This window comes from Mesoplodon bidens (assembly GCF_964165515.1).
Source record: "Mesoplodon bidens genome assembly, chromosome: 13".
Taxonomy (NCBI): Eukaryota; Metazoa; Chordata; class Mammalia; order Artiodactyla; family Ziphiidae; genus Mesoplodon; species Mesoplodon bidens.
In genome coordinates this window covers 22,579,949-22,602,504 of record NC_138169.1, presented here as the reverse complement: position 1 = coordinate 22,602,504, position 22,556 = coordinate 22,579,949, and the positions used below count along the sequence as shown (strand labels likewise).

Below are 22,556 nucleotides of genomic sequence, written 5' to 3'. Positions count from 1 at the left end.
AAACACTGCCACAAATGCTTTTGTTCTGTATGTAATGTTTTTGTGTAGAGTGCTGTCTTGGATCCTTATGGTTTTAGCTTACGTAGAAACAGGATTTTTGAAAGTTGCTCCACTGTCAAATAATGCTCTTCTTAAATTCATTGCTTCTTTCTTTAGTTTATTTTTGGCTGTGTTGTGTCTTTGTTGCTGCGCGCGGGCTGTCTCTAGTTGCAGAGAGCGGGGGCCACTCTGTTGCGGTGTGTGGGCCTCTCATTGTGGTGGCTTCTCTTGTTGCAGAGCACGGGCTCCAGGTGTGCGGGCCTCTGTAGTTGCAGCACGCAGGCTCAGTAGTTGTGTTGCATGGGCTTAGCTGCTCTGCCGGCTGTGGGATCTTCCCAGACCAGGGCTTGAACCCGTGTCGCCTACATTGGCAGGTGGATTCTTAACCACTGTGCCACCAGGGAGGTCCCAAATTCATTGCTTCTTAATCTCCACAAAGATTTATGAAAACCATTTATAAAAATTGTTCAGGAAATTGATCATAAATTCCAAATATATATCATAAAAAATAAAATTTTTGTTAGGTATATTTGGAAGAACCATGTAAATTATAGAGTACTGTGTGTAGGCAGTGTTCCTTCCATAAGTATAAGGTTTGTTGGTTTCAGATTATTATCACTAACATGTTATGCTTACTATGTGTTAAGCACTCTTCTAAGTCCTTTACATAAATTAACTCATTTAATTCTCACAACTATCTTATGAGGTAGTTACTATCGTTATCACTGTTTTACACATGAGGAAACTGAGATACAGCAAGGTTACTAAGTAGTAACTTACTCAAGCTCAACAGTTAGGAAGCTGAGTTGCCCTGGATTCTAATTTAGTAGTTTGGCTCTGGAGTCTACGTTCTTAACCATTGCCGTAGACTATCTTTGATTTGAATGATCATTAAGGATATAGTCATCAATTAGAACTTTTGCTACTGAATGTTAGACTTGTTGCAGAACGGCAGTATAGGAATTCCCCTGGATATTTTGTTAAAATCTAGTTTTCATTGTGGGGTTTAAGGTTATGTTGGCACAGTATTCTGGAATTTGAGTCCCTATAATGATGATAGAGCCAAAGAATGAGTACTTGAAACTAAGTTTATTCTTTCATTTTATCAATCAAAAGATAAAATTAACTACAATGTAAGCAGTTTATTTTTAAGTATTTAAAATTATAAAAGCTGTTTATTAAACTAATGCTTAATGAAGTACCTGACATCAATGTTTCTTGAATGAATAATGGGAATTAAACCAGATAATGAAGAAAAGTATTAAACGAAATGAGTCTATATAAAAATAATAGTTTTTAAGATAGTAAAGGAATGATTCTAATTCCATATGCATCTCTGAAATAAAAGGAATTATAAAATAAAATCATAGCTTGTATCTTCCTTGTTTATTGATGAAGGGAATCAGTCTTTATAATACAAATTAAAAGTTGTTAACTTAAAAACAAAGCAAGGGCCTCCCTGGTGGCGCAGTGGTTGAGAGTCCGCCTGCCGATGCAGGGGATACGGGTTCGTGCCCCGGTCTGGGAGGATCCCATATGCCGCGGAGCGGCTGGGCCCGTGAGCCATGGCCGCTGGGCCTGCGCGTCCGGAGCCTGTGCTCCGCAACGGGAGAGGGCGCGACAGTGAGAGGCCCGCATACCGCAAAAAGAAAAAAAAAAAAAAAAAAAAAAAAAAAAAGCAAAATTAATACTATAAGTCATTTATTTTATTTTATTTATTCATTTATTTTTTTGCGGTATGCGGGCCTCTCACTGTTGTGGCCTCTCCCGTTGCGGAGCACGGGCTCCGGACGCGCAGGCTCAGCGGCCATGGCTCATGGGCCTAGCCGCTCCGCAGTATGTGGGATCTTCCCGGACCGGGGCACGAACGCGTGTCCCCTGCATCAGCAGGCGGACTCTCAACCACTGCGCCACCAGGGAAGCCCTATAAGTCATTTATTGATTCAGAATTTTAGCCCAAGGTCAGGTTTGTGAAATTAACGTATAATTTTAGTTTCCTGAAAGAAGTTTTTGATTGTTTAAAAAAAAATGGATTCCAGAAATATATTCTTCATTTGAATTTCCTGTGAGAGTAAAATGTAAGTATTTGCTTAATAAATATCAATTTTTGAGCTTTTCCTTATTCTTGAAGGAAAAAGTTGAAATAATTGAATGTCTAGACAGTTTTACACTGCTTTTTTGTTTGTTTGCTTGTTTTTGTTGCACTGCACAGCTTGTGGGATCTCAGTTCCCCACCCAGGGATTGAACCCCGGTCCCGGCAGTGAAAGCGCTGCGTCCTAACCACTGGACCACCAGGGAATTCCCTATACTGCTTTGTTTTAAGTCATGTCTCTTTGTGAACTCAAAGCTATTTAGAGAAGGATTTAAAATTTTTATCCTTTGTGAGATGGGTTGTAAACAAATTGGCAGATATTGAGAAATACGATTACTCTTCTACTTTAGAGTACATATTTATTTCTAGTTGAAGTTGGAAGAGATAGAATTAGTCGATGTGTTTGGTAGTTAATTTTTTTTCAAAATGTGGTTGGTTTCCCACCATTGTCATAGCATTTTGATTGATTTTATAGAGGGAGTTGTGAAAGTGAATTTGTGTCAATTTGGCTCAGACATTTAAAAAAAGTTTTGTTTCTTGTGTGTTTTATCACTTTTTGTTCATAGTGAGTTTAGATACAGCAGTATTTTAACATTGGCCTTTAAAAATCATGACACTAAAAACACATATTATGTTTAACAATACTGCAGAAAATAAAAGTTACTTTTATTAAATTTCCACTTATACAAAGTTTGTATGTAAGACATGTATTTACTATTAAGGATAACGAACTCTTAACTTTTATATTCTCAGCCCAAGATATTTTTGAGCTTCAGTAAATAGAAACCATAATTTATAAAATAAATTGTGTATACCTACCATGAATTACCTTACTTTTGATTTCTGAATGGGACAATAGTGAAGGTAGTAGTTTTATTTTGCAGGGTGGAAGATGATTTCATTGCCTGATTTTTTACCCATTTTGTCCTGTGTGTGTTGTCAGGTCAGATGTTCTCAACCAAGAGTCTTAAAAAATCACTCCATATGTGAGAAAATTATTTCCCTTATAGCTGCAAGTCCAGATATGAACTTTAAAAAGCATGTAAGCAAGTTGTGCTTAAGTGTTGCATTTCAAAGGCTGCCTTAAATTTAGAGAGTTGTGTGTCATGGCATTGTAGCATATGTAGTGTCAAAAGCATGAGATCTGCACCTTATTGTCCTATCCATAAAGTGAGAATGCTACCGTTGCTTATTTTACAGGGTTGTTGTCAGGATTAAATGAATTAATACATATATATTATTTAAAACACTTCCAGGCACATAGTAAGTGCTAAATAAATGCTAGATGTGTGTGTGTGTTTTGTTGTTGTTATTACTATTGTTGACCTAAAACAAATAGACTGCCAGATATTTCTCCAGCAAAGACGGGTTTACTTGGGATCAGCAGAGAATTGCAGTTTGGGGTGGGCATCCATGGTGAGCATGCACGGCAAGGGAAGGAGAACACTTTTATACAGAGGAAGTTGGGAGGACTGTAGTAAAGGAGTCCATGGCTTTTCAGTGGTTGTGTCCTTGCCAGGAAAGAAGAGGAACCTTTCCTCTTCCTTTTGGGCTCTGCTATCGTTACAGGGTATGGGAGCTCCCTTTTCTGGTCTCCCAACTCTGTTTAACTGAGGTTTCTGTTTATTAATTTTTTTTTTCTTTTTTTTGCGGTACGCGGGCCTCTCACTGTTGTGGCCTCTCCTGTTGCGGAGCACAGGCTCCGGACGCGCAGGCTCAGCGGCCGTGGCTCACGGGCCCAGCTGCTCCGCGGCATGTGGGATCTTCCCGGACCGGGACATGAACCGGTGTCCCGTGCATCGGCAGGCGGACTCTCAACCACTGCGCCACCAGGGAAGCCCCCTGTTTATTAATTTTTAACATTTCTCCCTTTTGATCAAGATCTTTCTCTGAAAGCATCTTTTATCAAGAGTCAGGTTTTCTAGTTTCAGTGGCTTTTTGTCCCTCAATGCCAGGAAGGACCTTTCCTGGGTGTAGTATCTCATGTTGGAGGGAAGGTGCACAGATTGGAAAGTTAATGATGTCGTATTTGAGTAACAAGGAGGGCTAGGAGGGAAAACTCTCAGGTACTTTTAATCTAAAATCCATATGTTATCAAGATCACAGACACTGGAGATCATCTGAAGTTCTATGTTATCATCAAAGGTTTGGTGGCAAGCTTCCAACAGGCTTGGTCCAGATATCTTGGGAAAGCTGTCTCATCAGATGTCATCTGCTTCAATTCCAGGAAACCTTTACTTTCAGATCACCAGATGATGGTGCAGGTCCAGTCAGGGTTTGGTGCTTTCTTTATGTGTGTCACATGAATCCAAGAGTCTGTTCCTTGAAGTTTGGTGGTATAAGGGTTGGTTAGCAGTACCTGATAGGGGCCTCTGCAGTGAGGTTGAAGAGAGCTCTTCTGGAGGTGTCTTTTCCAGTAGATGAAATCTTCAGGTTTCAAGGTGTGATGCTTAAGTATTTTGTCTCCCGAGAGTGCACTATGAAAAGATTACTCTACCAAAGCACGGTTATTTTTATTTTTATTTATTTATTTATTTACTTATTTATTTAATGACATGCTACTTAAAAAAATTTATTCATTATTTATTTATTTATTTTTGGCTGCATTGGATCTTCGTTGCTGCACATGGACTTTCTATAGTTGCTGTGAGCGGGGGCTACTCTTCGTTGTGGTGTGTGGGCTTCCCATTGTGGTGGCTTCTCTTGGTGCAGAGCACGGGCTCTAGGCACGTGGGCTTCAGTAGTTGTGGCACGCAGGCTCAGTAACTGTGGCCTACGGGCTCTGGAGCGCAGGCTCAGTAATTGTGGCGCACGGGGTTAGTTGCTCCACGGCATGTGGGATCTTCCTGGACCAGGGATCAAACCCATGTCCCCTGCATTGGCAGGTGGATTCTGAACCACTGCGCCACCAGGGAAGCCCAGCATGGTTATTTTTAATATAAGCAATTGCACCTTTGCAATATTGGAGTATCTCTCCTTTTATCAGTTGTGCATCAAAAGAACCAGGAGCCAAGTGCATTAGGCATCCTGTGACTATCTCAATGGGTAAGAGTTTATGAATTCCAAAAGGGGTGGATCTAAGATTTAAGAGCACCAATGGCAATGCTTCTGGCCAAGGTATTTGGAGAGCCTCTACAGATTTTTCCAGTTGAGTCTTAATAAAGCCCTTAGTGCATTTGACTAAAGCAGAGGATTGAGGGTGGTAAGCACAGTGAAAGTATTATAAAACTGGCCAAACTGCACAGACTTGTCGAAGTACCTGGCCATTAAATGGGTTCCTGGATCACTATGAAGTTTGAGAGGCGTTCCCTAGGTAGGGATAATTTTTTCCAAAAGGACTTTTTAGCCATAAAGGAGGCAGTAGCCTGTCTGCCAGGGAAGCCTTCAGTCCAGTGTGATAACATACAGACCATAACTAAAACATATTTATATCCATGAGACAGAGGAAGTTGTATGAAATCCATTTGCCAGACCTCAAATGGTCCATTAGGCAGTTTAAAATGTCTGAGAGCATTACGAACAGGCTTCCCTGGGTTGTACTTCAGATAAATGGGACAAGTGAGGTAGGCACTTTTGGTGGCCTTATTAATGATTTCTTACAAATATTGATTCACGAAGGCTATCATTTTGTCAGTAGACCAATGGTTTATTGCGTGTACAATGGTGAGGACTGGGAATTTTAGAGCTTCTGGTAGGACTTGGTTGTTATTTGGTCCAAACGAGAGCTTTCTCTTTTTATCAAGTCAACAGTTGTTGAGTTTCCAATCTTGTTTTTCTTTTTCTGAGGCCAATTGTTGGGCTTCTCTAGCCAGTTTTTCTAAGTTATCATTTGGAGAAATATTCCTTTCGACCATGACAGAGGTTTGGCTATTGTTGGTTCCTTTAAGGGCAGCTTTCCTTGCGGAAATACCAGCAAGGTGATTTCCCTTAAATTTCAGAGAGTCAAGTTTAGAATGCCCTGGAATCTTAATAATAGCTAAAGTGGTAGGTAAAAGTATTGCATCCAGTAATTCCTGAACATAGGGGCCATTTTAAATTTTATTTCCACTGGAAGTAAGAAAGCCATGTTGCTTCCACTACATTTCAAAATCATGAGTTATTTAAGCACATCTACTCTTAATATAAATATTGGCAGTTTTGTCATTGGCTAAAGTATGGGCATACCTCATTTTACTGTGCTTCACTTTATTGCACTTTGCAGATATTGCATATTTTACAAATTGAAGGTTTGTGGCGATTCTGCATTGAGCAAGTCTGTTGGCGACATTTTTTTCCAACAGCATTTGCTCACTTCGTATCTCTGTGTCACATTTTGGTAACTCTCACAATATTTCAAAAATTTTCATTAATTTTATATTTGTTATGGTGATCTGTGATCAGTGATCTTTGATGTTAGTATTGTGATTGTTTTTTTTTTTTTTTTTGTGCGGTACGCGGGCCTCTCAGTGTTGTGGCCTCTCCTGTTGTGGAGCACAGGCTCCGGACGCGCAGGCTCAGCGGCCATGCCTCATGGGCCCAGCCGCTCCGCGGCATGTGGGATCTTCCCGGACCGGGGCACGAACCCGTGTCCCCTGCATCGGCAGGCGGACTCTCAACCACTGCGCCACCAGGGAAGCCCTTGTGATTGTTTTGGGGCACCACGAATTGTGCCCACATAAAATGTAGAACTTAATTGATAAATGTTGTGTGTTTCCTGACTTGCTCCACTCACTGGCCGTTCTCCTGTCTATCTCTGTCTCCTTGGGCCTCCCTATTTCCTGAGACACAATAGTATTGAAATTAGGCCAATGAATAAACCCTTTGGTTGCCTCTAAGTGGTCCAATCAAAGGAAGAGTTGCAAATCTTTCACTTTAAATCGAAAGCTAGAAATGATTAAGCTTAGTGAGGAAGGCATGGCAAAAGCTGAGATAGGCTAAAAACTAGGCCTCTTGTGCCAGTTATCCAAGTTGTGAATGCAAAGGAAAAGTTCTTGAAGGAAATTAAAAGTGCTGCTCCAGTGAATACACAAATGATAAGGAAGCAGAACAGCCTTATTGCTGATATGAAGAAAGTTTTAATGGTCTGGATAGGAGATCAAGCTAGCCACAGCATTCCCTTAAGCCAAAGCCTAATCGAGAGCAAGGCCCTAACTCTCTTTGCTTCTGTGAAGGCTGAGAGAGGTGAGGAAGCTGCAGAAGAAAAGTCTGAGCTAGTAGAGGTTGGCTCATGAGATTTAAGGAAAGAAGCTGTCTCCATAACATAAAAGTGCAAGGTGAAGCAGCAGGTGCTGATGTAGAAGCTTCAGCAAGTTATCCAGATCTAGCTAAGATAATTAATGAATGTGGCTACACTAAACAGTAGATTTTCAATGTAGATGAAACAGCCTTCTATTGGAAGAAGATGCCATCTAGGACTTTCATAGCTAGAGAGAAGTCAGTGCCTGACTTTAAAGCTTCAAAGGACAGGCTGACTCTTATTAGGGACTAATGCAGCTAGTGACTTTAAGTTGAAGCCAATGCTATTTACTATTCAAGAAATCCTAGGGCCCTTAGGAATTATGCTAAATCTACTCTGCCTGGATGATAGCACATCTGTTGACAACACGGTTTACTGAATATTTTAAGCCCACTGTTGAGACCTACTGCTCAGAAAAAAAGATTCCTTTCAACATATTACTGCTCATTAACAATGCACTTGTTCACCCAAGCACCCTGATGGAGATATACAAGGAGACTAGTGTTGTTTTCATGCCTGCTAACAAAACATCATTTTGCAGCCCATGGATCAAGGAGTAATTTCGACTTTTAGGTCTTATTATTTAAGAAATACATTTCTTAAGGCTGTAGTCACCATTGATGGTGATTCTAATGATGGATCTGGGCAAAGTAAATTGAAAAACATTCTGGAAAGGATTCACCATTCTGGATGCCATTAAGAACATTCATGGGCTTCCCTGGTGGCGCAGTGGTTGAGAGTCTGCCTGCCAATGCAGGGGACACGGGTTCAAGCCCTGGTCTGGGGGGATCCCACATGCCGCGGAGCAACTGGGCCCGTGAGCCACAACTACTGAGCCTGCGCATCTGGAGCCTGTGCTCCGCAACAAGAGAGGCCATGACAGTGAGAGGCCCGCGCACTGCGATGAAGAGTGGCCCCCGCTTGCCACAACTAGAGAAAGCCCTCGCACAGAAACGAAGACCCAACACAGCCAAAAATAAATAAATAAATAAATTTAAGAACATTCATGATTCGTGGGAAGAGGTCAAAATATCAACATTAAAAGAAGTTTAGAAGAAGTTGCTTCCAACCCACGTGGATGACTTTGAGGGGTTCAAGATAGTGGAGGAAGTAACTGCAGATGTGGTAGAAACAGCAAGAGAACTAGAATTAGAAGTGGACCCTGAAGGTGTGACTGGATTGTAGCAATCTCATGATGAAACTTTAACAGATGAGGAGTGTTTCTTATAAATAAGTGAAGAAAGTGGTTTCTTGAGAATCCACTCCTGGTGAAGAAGCTGTGAAGGTTGTTGAAAGTGACAAAGGATTTAGAATATTACATGAACTTAGTTGATAGAGCAGCAGCAGGGTTTGAGAGGATTGACTCCAATTTTGACAGTTCTACTGTGGGTAAAACGCTATCAAACAGCACTGTGTGCTACAGAGAAATGGTTCATGAAAGGAAGAGTCAATTGACGAGGCAAACTTCACTGTGGTCTTATTTTCAGAAACTGTCATGGCCACCCCAGCCTTCAGCAACCACCACCCTGATCAGTCAGTAGCCGTCAACACTGAGGCAAGACCCTCCACCAGCAAAAAGATTACCACTCACTGAAGGCTCAGACAATGGTTACCATTTTTAGCAATAAAGTATTTTTAAATTAAGGTATATATAGATATATTTTTGGACATAATCCTATTACACACTTTATAGACTACAGTTTAGTGTAAACATGACTTCTTTTTTTTTTTATTTTTGCTTTCTCGTTCTTTTTACTAGTATACTGGGGCAAAGGAGGGGGCTCTGTCCTGAAATGGGTCAAGAAATAATACAGACACGTTTAAAAAGAGGGAGGAAAGTGTCATCTGCTGTAGAAGCAAAAGACAACACAAAGGCATACAGACCCCAGGGAATTACCCAGTTCCCACACTACTATGGGAGATATTGTCCAGCCCAGGTCCAGGCCCTAGGTTCTTTGTTCTAGCCACCCCCTTTTTCTTTGGTATTGTCAGAAGACAAGATTCAGTTCCTGGGTGCTGGTGGAGGAGGGAAAGTGGTTCCAGGGCTTCCTATAAGTACTGAGTGAACAATTTGAGCTTAAAATTTTCCCTTTTTTAAATATTTAAAAATAAACAAATCAAACTCCATCCTGTGCTGTACACAGCCCTTTTGACTCCCTGACATTGATTTGAGGAAAGAGAGGGGGTGTCAACGTTGGAAAGGCCTCCTCACTTTCTTCCGCCGCTTCGGTTTGGCTTCTCCCTTGGGTACTGTGCTGTTGGGCTTGGAGGCTGCAGTGGCCCCAGGGCCCGGCTGAGGAGCTGCAAAGAAGTTCCCGTTGGACATCTGGCCTGGGGGTACTTGAAAGATCCGGCTCAAGAAATCCTGAAGGTCGGCAGGAGGGGCATCTGGGGTAGCCCTCTGCCGCCCACTGGTGCCTGCCATCCGTGAACCAAATGAGATGTGATAGGGGACTCTGTGGGTATCTGGGGAGATTCCCACACGCTGGCATCCAGCCCACTCTGTGATGTCATACACCTTTCCATCCATCAGCGCAAAGTAGGTGATCTTGAGGCCCAACATGCTTGACTCTGCCCAAAAGTCTCCTTCCTCAGCAGGATGCAGCCTATTACACTCAGCACAGTATCTGGCACTCTTAGGTTCCCGATCCATTTCAAACCTCCTATGCTTTCCCTGGCATCGGCTGCACATCATAGTATTCATTGCTTCTTTGAGATCGTCCTGCAGCTTGGACAGAAACTCATTCACTGACCGGCTCAGCTCATTCTCTGCCATTTGCTTCATCTCATATTCCTTCCGTCTTTCAGGGTTGCTGACAATGTCCCAAGCTGCCCGCAAAACCTTGAAGGCCTCCTCAGCCCGGGGATGATTATTTTTGTCAGGATGAACCATCACTGCCAGCTGCCTATAGGCCTTCTTCAGTTCAACATCTGATGCTGTGGCTTCAACCCCCAACACATGAAAAGGGTTTAGCTCATCCTCAGGAACCCCAGCCATGGTCAACAGTCGAGCCACTTCCTCTTCAGGCTGGCAGTAGCGACCACTAGCTACAGGTGCATTCCCCTGCCTACTGGTCCTCTGCTTAACCCAGGGCAACTCCAGCCAACCCCACTGAACTATTCTTACCAGCTGCTGCCACGGCCTGCTCTCTCTCAGCAGAATCAGGCACCGCTGCCAGGTGGGAGAAGCTAGCCAAGAGAAGAGCCAGGTGGCTTTACCCCTCCAGCCTAACCGGTCACTCAGTCCTACCAGAAACCGCCAGCCCAACTGTAGACAGCCCAACAAAAGGGCCAGAGCCAGGAGCAGCAAAGCACCCAGTAGCCTAAGAAAATGGGTGAACAGCCCTGCGCCATAGCAAAACCCTTGGCTCAGAAACTGGAACATCACCTGGGCCCTGCCCCCCAGCCGCCCTGCCCAGACTCCCACCCAGACCCAAAAAAGGTCCAGATCACTGCCTTTCAGCTGCCTGCATGCATAGATGAGATGGCCACAAGTTTCCACGTACTCCCCCACTAACACCAGCAGTTCGATCAGCCACCAGAAGCCTGCCTGTCCAAGCTGACACAGTTCCTCTGCCCCCAACAATCCCAGTCCTCTGCGCTTATCTGCCTGACTCCGTTTCCGACCCAGCCGATGTCGACCAGGGGACCTGGGATCTCTGCGTCCACCCTCCCGAGTATCCTCCTTGGCTGGAACGCGGTGCCGTTGTCTCCGGGGTGCAGGTTTCTTTCCACTGGGCACACGTGAAAAATCACTGGGAAACTTAAGAGGTTCCTCCTCATCATATTCCTCTTCCAACTCTTCATCTTCCCCCAAAGCTGGAGAGGTACAATGGTGGCAAAAGTTGCTAGAAGAGCTATCTCCTCCCTCAGAGTAAGGCCTTTCAGGGATTCCAGGGGTTCCCTGGCAGTTACAAGCAGGTGGAATGGAAAGAAAAGAAGGGTTCCCATCCTCCTGGTACCCAGCCTCATTCTCTCTTGAGAGTTCCTGGTCCACTCCTGACTCTTCTGAAGATGCCTCACTCTGATCAGGGTCCTCTCCATCCCTAGGGGGTCCTGGACCCCTTGGAGGGCCATGGCTTGGATCTGACCAGTGGGCTGGATTTGGGGGCTGTGTGTACTTAGGACTAGAGTGCTCTGTGAGGCAGCGGGTACCATTAGGAGCAGACCCAGCTGAGTCCCTGAGTCCTGAGAATGAAAGTATTTCAGGGTCCACAGAGGGTCCTAAAGTCCTGAGGGAGGCACCACCACTGTGGTGGGCTCCACACAACCCTCCTTCTCCGGGGTGCTTCTGGGCCATGACCCCAGGGCTTCCTGAGGATTTTAGGTCACAGCCATCATGGTAAGTTCTGTTGCTGAAGAGCGGCGGTAACTCCTCCCCCTCGAGCAGCTGGGCCGAAGGCCAGGGGGAGCTACGAGAGCAGCTCCCCCGGCTCCGCCTCCCGTTCACTCCCCTTCCGTCCCCTAAACATGACTTCTAAATGCACTAGGAAACCAGAAAATTCATGAAAAACGCACTAAATGCACTAGGAAACCAGAAAATTCATGTGACTCGCTTTGTTGTGATATTTGATTTATTGCTGGGGTCTGGAACTGAACCGGCAATGGTACCAAAGTATGCTTGTATAGGCCTACCACATTTTGAAAGATGTCTGGCAAAAACAATAGAGTAGTTGCTATCAAGACGTTATTTCTGATAACAGCAGAATTGGTTAACCAGCATAACCTTTTATTCTCTGTAGCAAGGAAACCTTGATCACTGCTTCCTACTGTTTTGTGGATTCTAAGGGAGGTCATGGTTCAATTCATATGTAGACCATCTGTAGACTGAGTAAATAAAATAACTTGTTTACACATGCCTCTGTTTTTTTCAAATATGTATAGATACTGGTTTTTTTTAACTTTTTAATTTAAAAAATTATTTAATTTTTTGCTGCATCAGGTCTTCATTGCTGCGCGCGGGCTTTCTCTAGTTGTGGCAATTGGGGGCTACTCTTCTTTGCGGTGTGGCGGGCTCCTCATTGCAGTGGCTTCTCTTGTTGCGGAGCACAGGCTCTAGACGCACAGGCTTCAGTAGTTGTGACACATGGGCTCAGTAGTTGTGGCTCACGGTCTCCAGAGAGCAGGCTCAGTAGTTGTGGCGTAAGGGCTTACGCCACATGCTCTGCGGCATGTGGCATCTTCCCGGACCAGGGCTCGAACCCGTGTTCCCTGCATTGGCAGGCGGATTCTTAACCACTGCGCCCCCAGGGAAGCCCTATTTGTAGTTTTTTAAGGAACCTCTATACTGTTCTCCATAGTGGCTGTACCAATTCACATTCCCACCAGCAGTGCAAGAGTGTTCCATTTTCTCCACACCCTCTCCAGCATTTATTATAAGTTTCTAGATTTTTTGAACATGGCCATTCTGACCGGTGTGAGATGATATCTCATTGTAGTTTTGATTTGCATTTCTCTAATGATTAATGATGTTGAACATTCTTTCATGTGTTTGTTGGCAGTCTGTATATCTTCTTTGGAGAAATGTCTGTTTAGGTCTTCTGCCCATTTTTGGATTGGGTTGTTTGTTCTTTTGTTATTGAGCTGCATGAGTTGCTTGTAAATTTGGGGGATTAATCCTTTGTCAGTTTCTTCATTTGCAAATATTTTCTCCCATTCTGAGGGTTGTCTTTTGGTCTTGTTTATAGTTTCCTTTGCCCTGCAAAAGCTCTGAAGTTTCATTAGGTCCCATTTGTTTATTTTTGTTTTTATTTCCATTTCTCTAGGAGGTGGATCAAAAAGGATCTTGCTGTGATTTATGTTGAAGAGTGTTCTGCCTATGTTTTTCTCTAAGATTTTGATAGTTTCTGGCCTTACATTTAGGTCTTTAATCCATTTTGAGCTTATTTTTGTGTATGGTGTTAGGGAGCGTTCTAAACTCATACTTTTACATGTACCTGTCCAGTTTTCCCAACACCACTTATTGAAGAGACTGTCCTTTCTCCACTGTACATTCCTGCCTCCTTTATCAAAGATAAGGTGACTATATGTGCGTGGGTTTATCTCTGGGCTTTCTATCCTGTTCCATTGATCTATCTTTCTGTTTTTGTGCCAGTACCATACTCTCTTGATGACTGTAGCTTTGTAGTATAGTCTGAAGTCCGGGAGCCTGATTCCTCCAGCTCCGTTTTTCGTTCTCAAGATTGCTTTGGCTATTCGGGGTCTTTTGTGTTTCCATACAAATTGTGAAATTTTTTGTTCTAGTTCTGTGAAAAATGCCAGTGGTAGTTTGAAGGGATTGCATTGAATCTGTAGATTTCTTTGGGTAGTAGAGTCATTTTCACAATGTTGATTCTTCCAATCCAAGAACATGGTATATCTCTCCATCTATTTGTATCATCTTTGATTTCTTTCATCAGTGTCTTATAATTTTCTGCATACAGGTCTTTTGTCTCCTTAGATAGGTTTATTCCTAGATATTTTATTCTTTTTGTTGCAATGGTAAATGGGAGTGTTTTCTTGATTTCACTTTCAGATTTTTCATCATTAGTGTATAGAAATGCCAGAGATTTCTGTGCATTATATTTGTATCCTGCTACTTTACCAAATTCATCGATTAGCTCTAGTAGTTTTCTGGTAGCATCTTTAGGATTCTCTATGTATAGTATCATGTCACCTGCAAACAGTGACAGCTTTACTTCTTCTTTTCCAATTTGGATTCCTTTTATTTCCTTTTCTTCTCTGGTTGCTGTGGCTAAAACTTCCAAAACTATGTTGAATAAGAGTGATGAGAGTGGGCAACCTTGTCTTGTTCCTGATCTTAGTGGAAATGGTTTCAGTTTTTCACCATTGAGGACGATGTTGGCTGTGGGTTTGTCATATAGGGCCTTTATTATGTTGAGGAAAGTTCCCTCTATGCCTACTTTCTGGAGGGTTTTTATCATAAATGGGTGTTGAATTTTGTCGAAAGCTTTCTCTGCATCTATTGAGATGATCATATGGTTTTTCTCCTTCAATTTGTTAATATGGTGTATAACATTGATTGATTTGCATATATTGAAGAATCCTTGCATTCCTGGATAAACCCCACTTGATCATGATGTATGATCCTTTTTTTTTTTTTTTTTTTTTTTTTCTTTTTGCGGTATGCGGGCCTCTCACTGTCGTGGCCTCTCCCGTTGCGGAGCACAGGCTCCGGACGCGCAGGCCCAGCGGCCATGGCTCACGGGCCCAGCCGCTCCGCGGCATATGGGATCCTCCCAGACCGGGGCACGAACCCGTATCCCCTGCATCCGCAGGCGGACTCTCAACCACTGTGCCACCAGGGAGGCCCGATGTATGATCCTTTTAATGTGCTGTTGGATTCTGTTTGCTAGTATTTTGTTGAGGATTTTTACACCTATGTTCATCAGTGATATTGGCCTGTAGTTTTCTTTCTTTGTGACATCCTTGTCTGGTTTTGGTATCAAGGTGATGGTGGCCTCGTAGAATGAGTTTGGGAGTGTTCCTCCCTCTGCTATATTTTGGAAGAGTCTGAGAAGGATAGGTGTTAGCTCTTCTCTAAATGTTTGATAGAATTCGCCTGTGAAGCCATCTGGTCCTGGGCTTTTGTTTGTTGGAAGATTTTTTATCACAGTTTCAATTTCAGTGCTTGTGATTGGTCTGTTCATATGTTCTATTTCTTCCTGATTCAGTCTTGGCAGGTTGTGCATTTCTAAGAATTTGTCCATTTCTTCCAGGTTGTCCATTTTATCGGCATAGAGTTGCTTGTAGTAATCTCTCATGATCTTTTGTATTTCTGCAGTGTCAGTTGTTACTTCTCCTTTTTCATTTCTAATTCTATTGATTTGAGTCTTCTCCCTTTTTTACTTGATGAGTCTGGCTAATGGTTTATCAATTTTGTTTATCTTCTCAAAGAACCAGCTTTTAGTTTTATTGATCTTTGCTATCGTTTCCTTCATTTCTTTTTCATTTATTTCTGATCTGATCTTTATGATTTCTTTCCTCCTGGGGTTTTTTTTGTTCTTCTTTCTCGAATTGCTTTAGGTGCAAGTTTAGGTTTATTTGAGATATTTCCTGTTTCTTTAGGTAGGATTGTATTGCTATAAACTTCCCTCTTAGAACTGCTTTTGCTGCATCCCATAGGTTTTGGGTCGTCGTGTCTCCACTGTCATTTGTTTCTAGGCTTTTTTTGATTTCCTCTTTGATTTCTTCAGTGATCACTTCGTTATTAAGTAGTGTATTGTTTAGCCTCCATGTGTTTGTTTTTATTACAGATCTTTTCCTGTAATTGTTATCTAGTCTCATAGCATTGTGGTCGGAAAAGATACTTGATGCAATTTCAATTTTCTTAAATTTACCAAGGCTTGATTTGTGACCCAAGATATGATCTCTCCTGGAGAATGTTCCATGAGCATTTGGGAAAAATGTGTATTCTGTTGTTTTTGGATGGAATGTCCTATAAATATTAATTAAGTCCATCTTGTTTAATGTATCATTTAAAGCTTGTGTTTCCTTATTTATTTTCATTTTGGATGATCTGTCCGTTGGTGAAAGTGGGGTGTTAAAGTCCCCCACTATGAATGTGTTACTGTTGATTTCTCCTTTTATGGCTGTTAGTATTTGCCTTATGTATTGAGGTGCTCCTATGTTGGGTGCATAAATATTTACAATTGTTATATTTTCTTCTTGGATCGATCCCTTGATCGTTATGTAGAGTCCTTCTTTGTCTCTTGTAATAGTCTTTATTTTAAAGTCTATTTTGTCTGATATGAGTATCGTTACTCCAGCTTTCTTTTGATTTCCATTTGCATGGAATATCTTTTTCCATTCCCTTACTTTCAGTCTGTATGTGTCCCTAGGTCTGAAGTGGGTCTGTTGTAGACAGCATATATATGGGTCTTGTTTTTGTATCCATTCAGCAAGCCTGTGTCTTTTGGTTGGAGCATTTAATCCATTCTCGTTTAAGGTAATTATCGATATGTATGTTCCTATGACCATTTTCTTAATTGTTTTGGGTTTGTTTTTGTAGGTCCTTTTCTTCTCTTGTGTTTCCCACTTGGAAAAATTCCTTTAGCATTTGTTATAGAGCTGGTTTGGTGGTGCTGAATTCTCTTAGCTTTTGCTTATCTGTAAAGCTTTTGATTTCTCCATCAAATCTGAATGAGATCCTTGCTGGGTAGAGTAATCTTGGTTGTAGGTTCTTCCCTTTCATCACTTTAAGTATATATTATGCCACTCCCTTCTGACTTGTAGAGTTTCTGCTGAGAAATCAACTGTTAACCTTATGGGAGTTCCCTTGTATGTTATTTGTTGTTTTTACCTTGCTGCTTTCAATAATTTTTCTTTGTCTTTAATTTTTGCCAGTTTGATTACTATGTGTCTTGGTGTGTTTCTCCTTGGGTTTATTCTGTATGGGACCCACTGTGCTTCCTTGACTTGGGGGGCTATTTCCTTTCCCATGTTAGGGAAGTTTTCGACTATAATCTCTTGAGATATTTTCTCTGGTCCTTTCTCTCTCTCTTCCTCTTCTGGGACCCCTATAATGCAAATGCTGTTGAGTTTAATGTTGTCCCAGAGGTCTCTTAGGCTGTCTTCATTTCTTTTCATTCTTTTTTCTTTATTCTGTTCTGCAGCAGTGAATTCCACCATTCTGTCTTCCAGGTCACTTATCCATTCTTCTGCTTCAGTTATTCTGCTATTGATTCTTTCTAGTGTAGTTTTCATTTCAGTTTATTGTATTGTTCATCTCTGTTTGTTTGTTCTTTAATTATTCTAGGTCTTTGTTAAACATTTCTTGCATCTTCTTGATCTTTGCCTCCATTCTTTTTCCAAGGTCCTGGGTCATCTTCACTATCATTATTCTGAATTCTTTTTCTGGAAGGTTGCCTATCTCCACTTCATTTAGTTGTTTTTCTGGGGTTTTATCTTGTTCCCTCATCTGGTACATAGCCCTCTGCCTTTTCATCTTGTCTGTCTTTCTGTGAATGTGGTTTTTGTTCTACAGGCTGCAGGATTGTAATTCTTCTTGCTTCTTTTGTCTGCCCTCTGGTGGATGAAGCTGTCTAAGAGACTTGTGCAGGTTTCCTGATGGCAGGGACTGGTGGTGGGTAGAGCTGACTGTTGCTCTGGTGGGCAGAGCTCAGTAAAACTGTAATCTGCTTGACTGCTGATGTGTGGGGCTGGGTTCCCTCCGTGTTGGTTGTTTGGCCTGAGGCAACCCAACACTGGAGCCTACCTGGCCTCTTTGGTGGGGCTAATGGCAGACTCTGAGAGGGCTCACGCCAAGGAGTACTTCCCAGAACTTCTGCTGCCAGTGTCCTTGTCCCCATGATGAGCCACAGCCACCCCCCGCCTCTGCAGGAGACTCTCCAACACTAGCAGGTAGGTCTGGTTCAGTCTCCCGTGGGGTGACTCCTCCTTTCCCTGGGTCCCACTGTGCACAGTACTTTGTGTGTGCCCTCAAAGAGTGGAGTCTCTGTTTCCCCCAGTCCTGTTGAAGTCCTGCAATCAAATCCCACTAGGCTTCAAAGTCTGATTCTCTAGTTATTCCTCCTCCCTTTGCTGGACCTACAGGTTGGGAAGCCTGACGTGGGGCCCAGAACCTTCACTCCAGTGGGTGGACTTCCGTGGTATAAGTGTTCTCCAGTCTGTGAGTCACCCACCCAGCAGTTATGGGATTAGATTTTGCTGTGATTGCGCCCCTCCTGCCGTCTCATTATGGCTTCTCCTTTGTCTTTGGATGTGGGGTATCTTTTCTGGTGAGTTCCAGTGTCTTCCTGTCGGTGATTGTCCAGCAGCTACTTGTGATTCTGGTGTTCTCACAAGAGGGAGTGAGAGCATGTTCTTCTACTCCGCCATCTTTTTTTTTTTTTTTTTTTAAGTTTATTTATTCATTTTTTTAATTAGTTTCTGCTTTATAACAAAGTGAATCAGTCATACATATACATCTGTTCCCACATCCCTTCCCTCATGCATCTCCCTCCCTCCCACCCTCCCCATACTCCGCCATCTTGGTTCAGGTTCTGTCTTATATATATCTTAAACTTCACATTACAGTTACTGTTTTGTATAGCTGATGTTCATTTATATTTACTCATATATTTGCCTTTACCAGTATTATTCCTTCCTTTCTACATTTCCATATTTCTGTCTAAGATCGTTTTCCTGCAGTATTTCTTTTAGTATTTCTTTTAGTGTGGGCCTGATGTTGATGAATTCCCTCACTGTTTGCTTGTTTGAAAAAGTATTTATTTTACATTTTAAAAATTAACACACCATAAAATTCACCATTTAAAATTATACAATTTAGTGGATTTTGGTATATTCACAACCTTCACCACTGTCTAATCCCAAGAATTTCCATCACCCCAAAAAGAATTCCAGTACTTGTTAGGTGTTCCATTTCCCCCATCTCTGGCCCTTGACAACCACTAATTTGCTTTCTGCCTCTATGGATTTGCCTACTATGGACATTTAATATAAATGGAGTCATACAAATGTGGCCATTTGTTTCTGGCTTCTTTCACTTAACATAGCATTTTAAAGGTTCATCCATATTCTCATGTGTATTAGTGTTTTGTTCCTTTTTTTGGTTCCATTGTGTGGCTATGCCACATTTTGTTTATATACTCATCATTTGGTGGATATTTGTGTTGTTATACTTTTTGGCCATTATGAATAATGCTGCTATGAACATTTGTGTACATGTTGTTGTGGGGATATACATTTTCAATTCGTTTGGGTAGATACCCAGGAGTGGAATTTCTGGGTCATATGGTAACTCTATGTTTAACTTTTTGAAGACCTGCCAACTGTTTTCCACAGTGGCTGAACCATTTAAAATTCCACCAGTAATGTAGGATCAATCCTATTTCCACTTCATTTTTGAATAATATTTTCTCTGGGTGTAGAATTGTAGGCTAGCTGCTAGTTCAGCTTCCATCATTCCTGTTGAGTTTGCAGCTTGTAGCCTCTTTGAAGGTAATGTGTCTTTTTTTCTCCTTTGTTTGCTTTAACATTTTCTTTGTTTTTGGTTTTTAGTGGTTTGACTGTGATGTGTGTTGGTCTAGTTTTCTTTGTGATAGCTTGAGGTTGGATGAAGTTCAGTGGGTTCAGTATTCTGAGTTGATGTCTTTCATCAGTTTTAGAAAATTCTTGGTCATGCGGTAATCAAATATTGCATCTAATCCCTTTTCTTTCCTTCTGGGATCCCAATTATATGTGTTAGACCTCTTTGGCATGTTCCTCTTATCTCTTATGCACCTGTCATTTTTCCCCATTTCCTTTTTCTATTTGAGTATATTTAATTTTGGGTATTTTCTATGGACTTTTCTTTCAGTTTATTCTGTCATTTGTGGGTCAAATCTTGTGAACCCATCCACAAAGTTCTTAACTTCATGTATTATATATTTTATATATAATACATATATATCATGTAATATATATTATATATTCTACATATATTTTGGAATGTACACTGAGTTCTTTTATTATATGGTCAATTCTCCAGTGAATTTTGTCTTATCATCTATTTTAAAAAATACATAATTAATATATAGCAGCTTATCCATATTTGACCTTTGTGTGAATTCAAGAAAGATCCTACTCCCTAGCCATAAAAATAGCTTGGTAAGTAGAGAGTGACTTTGTAAGAAAGTGGTACCTCCATTCTAGGCTTATGTAGCTCTGGGCCAGGGTGCAAAGACTGGTTTTTAATTCCCTTTCATCTTCTTAGCCAGATACCCTTAGAAAGTGAACAGATTTTGCAACCATATATGGATACCTTGATATATAAAAGTAAGCTATGCTCTGTTTTCAGAATGATTCTTTTCATGTTTTAAAAAAGTAGGTAATATATGCATATAGTAAAATATCAGACAGTACAAATTTGAAAAGTTGGTCTCCCTACAACCTCTACCTTCCAGTCCTCAAACAACTCTCTTTTGAATCAGTTACTCTTCTGGTTTTTATATTGTTTCTGGCATAATTAATCTATAATATATTTAAGTATGCAAGTGTATGTACATGTATATACATTATTCCTCCCACTTATTTCATAGAAGATTACATATCCCACCTCTCTGTTTTGCATCTTGATTTTTTCTAACTTTACATATCAGTATATAAAATCTACCTCATTCTTTTGGCTGGCTTTATAGTATCAATTATATAGATCTATTAAAACTAATTTATCTATTTTCCTGTTGTCCAACATTGTGGTTTTTTCTAACCTCATGCTAATACAAATGAGGCTGTTATGAATATCCTGGTTTATGTAACTTTGTTTACATAGGTTAATGTATCTGAAGGTGAATTTACCAGAAGTAGGAAATATTTCTAGAATTCCAAGGGTATGTATCTTTTACATTTTTATAAATATTCCTAAATTGTTCTATAATTACATCAGCTTACACCTCCACCAACAATGTATGGGTGGAACTTTTTCTTTGTTCCCTTATTAAAGCGTACTGATAATTTTTTTCCAGTAGTATGAGAGGTGAAAAATGATATTTTGAGGTTTGATTTTCTTTTAAAATAAAAGAAACCACACATTAAAAAATATGATTAAAAGCCATATAGATTTCCTTTCTCATGATCTGTCTGTGCATATTTTTTGTTCATTTATTCCACTAGATTTTATTTAAAAAAATTTTATTTATTTATTTATTTATTTATTTATTTATTTATGGCTGCGTTGGGTCTTCACTGCTATGTGCGGGGTTTCTCTAGTTGTGGTGAGTGGGGGCTACTTTTCGTCATGATGCGTGGGCTTCTCATTGTGGTGGCTTCTCTTGTGGAGCACAGGCTCTAGGTATGTGGGCTTCAGTAGTTTTGGCATGCAGGCTCAGTAGTTGTGGCTCACGGGCTCTAGAGCTCAGGCTCAGTAGTTGTGGCGCACGAGCTTAGTTGCTCCGCGGCATGTGGGATCTTCCCATATCAGGGCTCCAACCAGTGTCCCGTGCATTGGCAGGCGGATTCTTAACCACTGTGCTACCACGGAAGTCCTCCACTAGAATTTTTTTCTGATTTATTTGTAGGAGATTTTTATATAGTAAGCAAATTAGTTTTTTATCATGTGTTACAAATAGTTTTTTTTATTACTGATTTGTGACTTATCTTTTTGCTTAATTAAAAATCATTTTTTCTATGCAGATACTTAAAACTTTTATGTTGTCAGATTTATCAGTGTTTTCTATTATGTTTTTAGGTTTTGTGTTGTACTTAGAAATTCCTTCTTCAGTTTACATGGTAAAAAATTCTGTGTTTCCTTTTAGTACTTTTATAATTTTATCTTATCTTAAACAGTTAATTCTTTGACTCCCCTATAGTTTTTTAATATAAAGGATGATAAGTAATTTTCTTTTTTAAAATAATTTATTTATTTTTGGCTGCATTGGGTCTTTGTTGCTGCGTGCGGGCTTTCTCTAGTTGCGGCGAGGGGAGGCTACTCTTTGTTGCGGTGCGTGGGCTTCTCATTGCGGTGGCTTCTCTTGTTGCGGAGCACAGGCTCTAGGCACGCGGGCTTCAATAGTTGTGGTGCGCGGGCTTCAGTAGTTGTGGCTCACTGACTCTAGAGCGCAGGCTCAGTAGTTGTGGTGCATGGGCTTAGTTGCTCCGTGGCATGTGAGATCTTCCTGGACCAGGGCTCGAACCCGTGTCCCCTGCATTGGCAGGTGGAATTTTTTTTTTTTTTTTTTTTTTTTTTTTGCAGTACGCGGGCCTCTCACCGCTGCGGTCTCTCCCATTGCGGAGCACAGGCTCTGGACGCACAGGCCCAGCAGCCACAGCTCACGGGCCCAGCCACTCTGTGGCATGTGGGATCCTCCCGGACCGGGGCACGAACCTGCGCCCCCCTCATTGGCAGGCAGACTCTCTACCACTGCGCCACCAGGGAAGCCCGGCAGGTGGATTCTTAACCACTGTGCCACCAGGGAAGCCCTGGTCCATATGTTATTGACACTCCTTCTACCCTTTTAAGATGAGTTTGTCAGAGGGTGAGAAGAAAATATCAACAATGTTAATATATGTTGACATCCATAAACTATACCTATATGAAATATATGAGGAAAGAAAGAATATCAGAGGAATTAAATGAGTATTTCAGAATTTTATTTTTCTTTGTCTCCTTAAGTAGTACTGTATATTCACCCTAGTAGTCTATGAATTTAATATGGCTGCTTGTTCCAAGTACTGTATATATATAATGTGAGAAATACATGCAAGTCTTT

General features: G+C 41.4%; 2 protein-coding genes across 3 annotated transcripts in view; one reads left to right on the top strand and one right to left on the bottom strand.

Annotated features, from left to right (window-relative positions):
* The window catches only part of TTC28 (tetratricopeptide repeat domain 28), a 598,353-nt gene that overhangs the window by 10,577 nt on the left and 565,220 nt on the right, over positions 1-22,556 (top strand). The gene's annotated exons all lie outside the window — the stretch shown is intronic.
* Positions 9,090-11,806, bottom strand: LOC308626493 (dnaJ homolog subfamily C member 14). Its single transcript, XM_081251627.1, has one exon. The coding sequence runs from the start codon at positions 11,645-11,647 to the stop codon at positions 9,536-9,538; it is 2,112 nt and encodes a 703-aa protein (XP_081107753.1). The 5' UTR covers positions 11,648-11,806; the 3' UTR covers positions 9,090-9,535.